The sequence below is a fragment of the Xenopus tropicalis genome, chromosome 3, assembly GCF_000004195.4.
Source record: "Xenopus tropicalis strain Nigerian chromosome 3, UCB_Xtro_10.0, whole genome shotgun sequence".
Taxonomy (NCBI): domain Eukaryota; kingdom Metazoa; phylum Chordata; class Amphibia; order Anura; family Pipidae; genus Xenopus; species Xenopus tropicalis.
Window position 1 is genome coordinate 131,459,257 of NC_030679.2, and position 10,367 is coordinate 131,469,623.

Genomic DNA, 10,367 nt, shown 5'->3' on the forward strand with positions numbered 1-10,367 from the left:
TTATTTAGCTATTAGTTTCAGGAATGCTCTCCTCACATCCTTGTTCCTGAAGCTGTAAATGATTGGATTTAACATAGGTATTACCATTGTATAGAAAACAGACACCACCTTATCCTGATCATTGGAATAACTGGAGTTTGGGCGCATGTACATATACATCAGGGTTCCAAATAAAGTTCCTACAGAGATCAAGTGAGAAGAACAAGTTGTGAATGCTTTCAGCCTTCCTTGTCCAGTCTGGATTCTCAGTATGGCAGAGAATATGTAGGCATATGATGTAACAATGGTTGTCGCACATACAAATGAATTAATTCCTATAACAGCATAAAGAACAAGTTCAGTCATAGAGGTATCTGAACATGACAATTTTAGGACTGGGGGTACATCACAGAAGAAATTAGATATAACAAGGGAGTTGCAGTAGCTCTGACTGAATACATTCCTGGTGTGTATGAAAGAATCAACAAAGCCATCTAAATAGCATGCACAAATCAGTACATGGCATACTCTTCTTTTCATAAGGACATGGTAAAGTAAAGGTTTGCATATGGCGGCGTAACGGTCATAAGCCATAGCAGCGAGCAGAAGAACTTCAGCATTGAAATAGGCAGCATACAAATACATTTGTACAGCACAAGCCAATAAAGTTATGGTTTTCTCATTAGAGAGAAAATCTGAGAGACTTCTTGGGATGATGACAGAGGTGTAGCACATATCTATGAAAGATAAATGCTTTAAAAAGAAATACATGGGAGTGTGTAGACTAGGGCTTTTCATGACCAGAACAATTAACCCCCCATTCCCTAGTATTGTAAAGATATATATCACCAAGAAGATAATGAAGAGGACAACATCAAGTCTTGGGTCCTTTGTGAGTCCATCAAACAAAAAAACAATATCTAGAGACTGGTTTGGTGTTTGCATTGTTGGAGGAGAAATATCTTTAAAGCTTTGAAGAAACAATAGAAGGGTAGAATGAATACACAAAAGAAGAAACATCTGGTTTTAGTGTTGTATTTTTACTATAGAGGTCTGTGTGTGTATAAGGGGTAATATCAGTCTTTTGTGTAATGGGTCTCAGAATTCACAGTGCTGAAGAAAAAACTGGGATCAATAAACAGCAATATAAACATAATCCAGATGTTTAATCTTCTCTCCATACTGAGTGTAACTAATGGATCCCACCTGGAGTGATGAACAAAACAGAAGGAAAGATGATAAAGAGCATCAAACAATAAAACCCACAATGTTGAGTAGATCTGAAATCATGTTTTGTATGGATCACTGTCACAATGGGTTGTTTTCATTGATTTATCTTAGTTATCTTGCTGCTAGCTTGCTTACTTGATAGAAATATTACATTTAAGGGGTTATTAACAAGAACTCCAGACAAGTTTAAAAGCACAAAGGGTGCAAAGTGCATTCAGGAGGCCCTTTTGGCTTTGGCTGCAATATGAAACTTGTGCCAGATAAAAAAAGAAAAAATCCAGCAGAAGGTGCAGAACACAGTATTGCAAGTAGTAAAGGCAGCCCCGTGGGGTTTTATTTCTTTATTAACAAGCCATGACCAAGTTGGCAGTTCCTGTGGGTACTTGGATATCTGCTTCAGTGTTTATGGTTGGCTGCCTTGAGGCAGGTGGTAAGTATAAGCTCCCAATCCAACCTGCATCAATCAGTGCTCCTTTACTTGTGTGTCTGAATGGCGCCCCTTATGAAAAAGCCCCTCTCAAATAAAGTTCTGTATTCATCGGTTGGCCACTGGTCTCTGTGCTCTGAAATGGAGAAGAGTGGATAGCAGAATACAAAGTGAGAAAGCATGGTGGGTTGTGACTATATTGTGCACTTTGCACCCTGCCTTCCTCCTCATAAATGACCCTTTTTATTGCCTTAGTTCCAAATGGCATAAATGATCACATTGCTGTTGAAGCTTACTTAAATTGCCCACTTTCGTTTCACCACTATATTAGTTTTGGAAATGTGACTAGACTCAACATAAACTAACTCAACAATATGCATTATTTTCTTATGCAAAATAACCTTAAATGGATTTTATGGGGAAATTGTATTGGCATTAGAAAAGTCACAGTTGCATGTAAACGTAGTACAAAGAATACTTCTTTCCATACTGTTACTAGTAATGCATGACTGAGCAAGACAAGAGTTCCTTCATCTGATTCTGTCTTGTTCTGATAGAATTTACCTTCAGCCAAACTGCAGCCATTCACAATGGAAAACAGAATTATATTTGAGGAAGCTTTTATAAGTCTTACGGTCTGTCGGAATATTCTCATTAGGGAATCCATCAAGATCATTAGCTCCACAGAGATAATTAGCTCCTGTGACATAATTAGATTACAAATGTTTATTTGCTACAGATTTTAATTGCTAATTTTTTCACTGTTACATATTTTCTCGAATAATAAAGATTCAGATTTAAGGGAAAAATATTGCAGTCTCGCATTTTACTAAATCTGCCATGTAATATTATTGTAATACCTTTTTATAGGGATTCTTCATCTAAGCCGAGCCTAAGGTTCTGTTTGTACTGTTGGGATACACATAATGCCAGACTTTCAATAGCAAATAACGGGGATCTCTAGCGAGATTAACCTCAACTTGTTTCTACCCCACTACTTCCATTAGAGCATACATGTATTATATACTGTAACAGCCAATCAGAATTATGTAACAAATGTATATATTTACCTTAGGAGAAGGAAAGTCATTTTGGCATTTTACTGACAATAGATTTGCCACATTCGTGCCACCTAGAACCCTATATTTATTCTGCAGAAAGCATTGCCATACCTGAGTAAACAGCTTTAGAAGCTTTCTCCTTTTGCTTAAGATAGCAGCTGCCATTTTAGGTAGCTTCCTTCCTTCAGTCTCTATAGCGGAGATCACACATTCCTAAGGGAGGGGAGGGAGTTCTTAGCATTCTGGTGGGAGGGGGGGAGCAGGAGAGGGGAAGAGAGGAGAGGGAGGCTGTTTCTGAGAGAAGAAGTCAGACACTGGAACATCATGTTTACAAAAAAAGCCTGTGTTTCTTTTGATCGAGGACTCTCTTGATTCTCTACTTAATTCTCTACTTAATTTTTACCTTTCCTTCTCCTTTAAGTCCAAGAAAAAGGTGCCAAATGTGCATTGGTCCAACATATTGTTATTTAGGGCAAATTTATCAAACTTTATGTTTGTGAATCAAAAATGCATATGGGAAAACAAAACTCGTGCAACTTTTCTTCTCGAATGTTAGCTTATTAAAGGAAAAAAGTGTGACAGAATATTCCCACATGAGGTTTGTCTCAGAAAAAAAGTTGCACTCTGGTGAGAATCACATGGTTCCATTCATTGTCAATTAGGTTAAAAAACTCAAATGTTTTAATAACTGGGAATATAAATAAACAAGTGGTTTTAGAGACAATTCTCATTGACTTCTGTTGAACCTCGGCAGCTTTTACTTTTCCAGTGACTTTTCGAGGACTTTTTCTTTAATAAATACCATGCTATTTGTGGTTCATAAGACGCATTCGCTTTTTTCACTGCATTTTTTCCTGATTTATGAAAAAAACATAAACTTGAATTTTGATAAATCGACCCTTAAGAGTCAACCATTTTAGTTTGTGTTATTTATTATACAAGTCAGTTGTTATAGTAGTATATACAGTAATGTTTGTTTTAACCATGAAAGTTTTTAGCCCAAGACCTCAAACAAAAGAGGAGAGTCTCTGCATTTTCTTCCGCACAAAATACAACAGGCCTCTTAAATAAAATACATGTGTGCTTTCCTTATCTCCAGGATCATAGAGATGTATTGAACGTTTTAGTCCAGCAATCCAGCCTTTTAGCCTTTAGTTGTCGTCGTATTTTTTTGATGCCCAGTTTATTAATTTGTACTCCTTTCTCATTGCTTGTATGCTAACAGTATACATTATATTAGAATTTTGGGTGCAAGTAACCAGGAAAAAACAGGCATATACATCACTGGAACTTGCAGTTGTTATGGTAACATCATTTATGCAGACGTTGACTGGAGTAATGGGGTTGCCAAGTCAGAAAAAGCAATCTTAAAGCTAGATTTGTAGATATGATAAATGGCAACTTTTTGTCTCGAGTAGTTCAGGAACCTTCTAGAAAAGGTGCAATTTTGCATCTTGTAATAACTAATAATTCAGTCTTCATCTCCAGCACAACTGTGAGTGAGCAAAGTGTGGAAGTATAAGGGCATCTCTACCTAACAAATATACCAGTCAGTATTTTCAAGAACAACCTGCAATTAAGGCATTTAAGTTGAAACATTTATTAGGTTTAAAGAGGCAAATGCATTTCAGATCACAATACTGAGTTGTGCCAGAATGGTTTTAGAAGAATAGGCAAGCATCCTTACCTGTACTGATAAATAGTGCTGTGTTGTAGCTTTAGGGTCAAGCTTTTTTCAACTGGTGACATTGCCTTGGGGATGTGCTATGGGAAATTTCCCTACATGATGGCATATATATTTTTTACAATACTTGTAATTTGTGATGACATACCCACCTCTTTAGGTAGGGTTAAAGGGCTTCTATTATGTCACTGCTATAAGGCTGGGTCAACCTCATTTTACATATTATAAGTTGTAACTACTTTACTTCTCAACTTTAAGTATTCTTTATTATGGGGACAGGGTTTGGCTAATGTTTTTAGTGCCTCCTCTGTATGTAGACTAAATATTGTTATATGGTACTGCTAGATATTTATTTCATATCAAATGTACAGAGTTGCCTACAAACATCTCCTACTTGCAGGTCTTGCAGGTTTTAGCTGCTGAGCTCTTTTTTTTTTTGGTCGGGGAAAAGAAAAATCTATTTGGATAAAGAAACCATGTGCGAGTTTGGGAACTCTGTTGTGGTTTTGGGATATGAAGGCTCGAGCGCTCATAAATGTGCCCTTTATTTACCAATCTAATGCTGATTTGTGTCCAATTAGTCACAACAAGTGTAGGACATGGGGATGAATATTTTTGTGGTGGCTAGTTTTGTACAAAAATCCGTCTTACCACTCCACTCTTTTGTAGCCCCACGTTACTATTTAAGGTAAAGCTATATAGCTGCCAGTAGCCATATAGTTACTAATTCTCTCCATAGAGGCTCCTTCGTGCATTTAGCTCTTCAGTTAGTTTCCTGAATCTGTGACCTTAAAAATCCCTTCTCAATACCATGGTCTCAGTTGTTTCCTTTCAGAAAATCACAGTAATTGCTAATTATTTTGTGCTGTTTATAGAAGCTGCTAGGTAACTACTTTTGATGCTGAAATGTCTCATAAGAAAAATGAGTGCTAAATTCTCATTATGTATATCTGGAAAGAACAAGCACTAATCACAAAAGTTTTGGTTATACTTCCCTTCAATAAGTACATACAGTAGTTGATTGTTATATACTGTATGTGTCGGGGACTGATAGTTTAGTTACCCTTTTATGTTACAGGCAGTCCCTAAAGTTTTATACAGCTAAATAGGGACTTCTTTGCAATTTGGTAGAGTAAACCGTTTCCTAATCCTTTGTAAAAGTATTCTCCTAGCAGTTCCATGACTGGCCAGGAGGGGTCATTGCTTTATGGTATAAATATATATATATATATAAGCTGATAGGGCTCCCTCGCTCTTCATTTCTTGGACTCCTCCTGGCCAGGAAAGTGGAAGAAGCCTGAGTGGAGGAAGGCCCAGCAGATAAAGTTAGTTATGACGATGTCTTTATTATAGCTTGTTCTAGGACCTACTTAGGAGTTAGGTTTAGGGTATTTAGTGAGAAGGCTATGAGAAAAGTAGAAGAATCAGAGTCTTGTGTTCACCTTTAGGAAAGGGACAGACTTGAGGAAAAATGTGTTCCCACCTAAGTTCCACTTGGAGGGCCTGAAGCTTGGGGTTGTACATTCATAAGCTGACTATCCACAAATTAGTTACTGGCCCCTGATGGGCAAACAACTCTGAAGGTTCTGTTTCTGAGTATATGCTGAACAACTGTACTGTGTCATCTCTGCCTGTTACCCCAAGAGATTGATGTTTCATTCCTGCCAAGAAATAAGTTGAACCACTGGCATCCATGTTATTGTTTCCATCTAAGCATTATAGTTCTGCAAAACTCCATGAGCGGGGAATTGCTACAGTGCTGTACTTCCCCCTACCAATAGGCTTACAAAGTATCTAAAAATCAGACAAGAAACTATTAAGCATTTTGTGATGTTAAGTGAAGTTTTGAAATTAGAACAAGTTTAAAATGTTAGTTTCAGGAATGCTCTCCTCACATCCTTGTTCCTGAAGCTGTAAATGATTGGATTTAACATAGGTATTACCATTGTATAGAAAACAGACACCACCTTATCCTGATCATTGGAATAACTGGAGTTTGGGCGCAGGTACATATACATCAGGGTTCCAAATAAAGTTCCTACGGAGACCAAGTGAGAAGAACAAGTTGTGAATGCTTTCAGCCTTCCTTGTGCAGACTGGATTCTCAGTATGGTAGAGAATATGTAGGCATATGATGTAACAATGGTTGCCAAACATACAAATGAATTAATTCCTACAACAGCATAAAGAACAAGTTCAGTCATAGAGGTATCTGAACATGACAATTTTAGGACTGGGGCTACATCACAGAAGAAATTAGATATAACAAGGGAGTTGCAGTAGCTCTGACTGAATACGTTCCTGGTGTGTATGAAAGAATCAAAGAAGCCAACTGAATAGCATGCACAAATCAGTACATGGCATACTCTTCTTTTCATAAGGACATGGTAAAGTAAAGGTTTGCATATGGCGGCATAACGGTCATAAGCCATAGCAGCGAGCAGAAGAACTTCAGCATTGAAATAGGCAGCATACAAATACATTTGTACAGCACAAGCCAATAAAGTTATGGTTTTCTCATTAGAGAGAAAATCTGAGAGACTTCTTGGGATGATGACAGAGGTGTAGCACATATCTATGAAAGATAAATGCTTTAAAAAGAAATACATGGGAGTGTGTAGACTTGGGCTTTTCATGACCAGAACAATTAACCCCCCATTCCCTAGTATTGTAAAGATATATATCACCAAGAAGATAATGAAGAGGACAACATCAAGTCTTGGGTCCTTTGTGAGTCCATCAAACAAAAAAACAATATCAAGAGACTGGTTTGGTGTTTGCATTGTTGGAGGAGAAATATCTTTAAAGCTTTGAAGAAACAATAGAAGGGTAGAATGAATACACAAAAGAAGAAACATCAGGGTTTTTAGTGTTGGAAAGTTTTTTTTTTACTATAGAGATCTGTGTGTGTATCAGTCTTTTCTGTAATGGGTCTCAGAATTCACAGTGCTGAAGAAAAAACTGGGATCAATAAACAGCAAAATAAACATAATCCAGATGTTTAATCTTCTCTCCATACTGAGTGTAACTAATGGATCCCACCTGGAGTGATGAACAAAACAGAAGGAAAGATGATAAAGAGCATCAAACAATAAAACCCACAATGTTGGGTAGATCTCAAATAAAGGATCACTGTCACAATTGGTTGTTTTCACTGATTTCTCTTAAGTTGGCCACACACATGGCGATTTTCTATCTTTTGTGCGACCATCGGTTGCCCGATCGGCGGGTCGACTGATATCATCAGCCTCCTGCTATATGTTGCCTCGCTGAGTTGCCATACACGCACAGAATATTGGACGAAACGAGGTTTCGTACAATATTATCGATGTGTATATGGCCAGCTTTAGTTATCTTGCTGCTAGCTTGCTTACCTGGGTAGAAATATTACATTTAAGGGGCTATTAACAAGAACTCCAGACAAGTTTAAAAGCACAAAGGGTGCAAAGTGCATTCAGGAGGCCCTTTTGGCTTTGGCTGCAATATGAAGCTTGTGCCAGATAAAAAAAGAAAAAATCCAGCAGAAGGTGCAGAACACAGTATTGCAAGTAGTAAAGGCAGCCCTGTGGGGTTTTATTTCTTTATTAACAATACATGACCAAGTTGGCAGTTCCTGTGGGTACTTGGATATCTGTTTCACTGTTAATGGTTGGCTGCCTTGAGGCAGGTGGTAAGTATAAGCTCCCAATCCAACCTGCATCACTCAGTGCTCCCTTACTTGTGTGTCTGAATGGCGCCCCTTATGAAAAAGCCCCTCTCAAACAAAGTTCTGTATTCATAGGTTGGCCACAGGTCTCTGTGCTCTGAAATGGAGGAGATCTTCTAGAGTGGATAGCAGGATACAAAGTGAGAAAGCATGGTGGGTTGCATGGGCGTCCACAGAAGGGGGCAAGAGGGGGCACTTGCCCCCCCCCTGGAAAAGTAGCAAAAAAAACAAAAACCTTACTCCGTTTCTGCAGTCCCCTCAAGCCCGTTTTTGCTGTGCTCCGATTGGATCTTTCTTCTTGTGGATTCTCCAATCAGAGCACAGCTTCCTTGACAGACAGTAAAATTGACCAATCAGAGCACACATGCACACAGGGATCGGGAGATTTTGCAAACTGGAAACAGAAATAAAGACTGAAAAGAAGAATCTGCCCCTGTAACTTTACCTAAGAACCAACTCTCAACTTTTGCTGCAGTTTTCATCCCACAGGTACTATACCCAGGTACTATACCCAGGCACTATACCCAGGCACTATACCCAGGCACTATACCCAGGCACTATACCCAGGCACTATACCCAGGCACTATACCCAGGCACTATACCCAGGCACTATACCCAGGCACTATACCCAGGCACTATACCCAGGTACTATACAGTTCTAAAGAATCACTAGCTGACATTAAATTGTTTTTTGCCTGACCTAACATCTATAATAATATATAATCTATCCCCTACCCTAACACATGGAGGGTAAGTTAACTCTTTCCCTCTGAAAAAGCTCATTGTGTGTTTATATATGTGTTGTTTTTTGCACTTACTATTTTTTTTTTTTGTCATTGTTTTGTTCATTTATAGTAAGTTACAGTGGGGCCAATGTTGTGTATCAGTGCCAGTGTTATAGTGCCAGGGCCTGAATATCTGCCCTCAGTACCCACTGCTTCTCACTGTATATAATGTGCTGGGTTTGTAAATACAGACTGCGTCTCACTGTATATAATGGGGAGTCAGTACCCACTGCCTTTCTTGCTATAAAACTAACATTAACACATCTAAAGGGGTGGTTCACTTTTAAGTTAACCTTTAGTATGTTATAAAATGGCCTATTCCTAGCAACTTTGCATTTGGTCTTCCTAATTAATTTTTTTGAATAATTTGCCTTTCTCTTCTGCCTCTATACAGATTTCAAATGGGGGCCAAAAAATATTGCTCTGTGAGGCTACAATTTTATTATTATTATAATTTTGTATTACTTATTTTTCCAAGTAGGCCCCTTAACTATTCATATTCCCATCTCTTGTTTAAATCACTACCTGGTTGCTAGGGTAAATAAGACCCTAGCAACCAGATAGCTGCTGAAATACCAAATGGAGAGCTGCTGAACAAAAAGCTAAATAACTGAAAAACCATTAAAAATAAAAGTGAATTCGAATGCGAACTACCCCTTTAAGCTAACTGATCACAAACACAAATGTTTGCAGATCCCCTAACAGAAGTGCGCGTATGAATACTTTTACTACTAATACTAAACATTTTAGGGTAAAAAAAAAAAGCACCCCCACCCGCAATTTTGTACAGTATCCCTGGGAGTCAGTGGGAACGGCAAGAGGTAGTTGGGAGGTTAACTTTTTACGTCAGCAGCGAATCCACTAAGTGTCACATTAGCTGTAGGTCAGTCTGTGTATGGGCCATATTTAGCCTCCCCTAGTATCATCCTGCAAAAAAAAAAATATATATATATATTTATCTGTTGCAGGATGATGCTAGCTTACTTGCCCCCCCTTGGAAAATTTTCTGCGGACGCCCATGGTGGGTTGTGACTATATTGTGCACTTTGCCTTCCTACTCATAAATTACTCTTTTTATTGCCTTAGTTCCAAATGGCATAAATGATCACATTGCTGTTGAAGCTTACTTAAATTGCCCACTTTCGTTTCATCACTATATTAGTCTTGGAAATATGACTAAACTCAACAGTAGCATAAACTTTCCTATGCAAAATAACATTAAATGGATTTTATGGAGAAATTGTATTGGCATTAGATAAGTCATAGGTTCTAACTGACTGAGGGATATGTTGCATTTTTTTAACCTCACAAAATAAAAGGAGTACAAAGAATTCTTCTTTCCATACTGTTACAGGTATTGGACCCCTTATCTGGAAACCCATTATCCAGAAAGTTCTGAATTACGGAAAGGTCATCTCCCATAGTCTCCATTTTAATCAAATAATTCACATTTTTAAAAAATGTTTATTTTTTTCTCTGTAGTAATAAAACAGTA

General features: G+C 38.0%; 2 protein-coding genes across 2 annotated transcripts; both read right to left on the minus strand.

Moving 5' to 3' along the window:
• On the minus strand, nucleotides 1-924 carry LOC101735291 (olfactory receptor 1019-like). Its single transcript, XM_031898154.1, has one exon. The coding sequence runs from the start codon at nucleotides 922-924 to the stop codon at nucleotides 1-3; it is 924 nt and encodes a 307-aa protein (XP_031754014.1).
• A 5,319-nt stretch (nucleotides 925-6,243) lies between these two features.
• Nucleotides 6,244-7,191, minus strand: LOC101735243 (olfactory receptor 1019). Its single transcript, XM_004913078.2, has one exon. The coding sequence runs from the start codon at nucleotides 7,162-7,164 to the stop codon at nucleotides 6,244-6,246; it is 921 nt and encodes a 306-aa protein (XP_004913135.1). The 5' UTR covers nucleotides 7,165-7,191.
• Nucleotides 7,192-10,367: the final 3,176 nt, after the last annotated feature.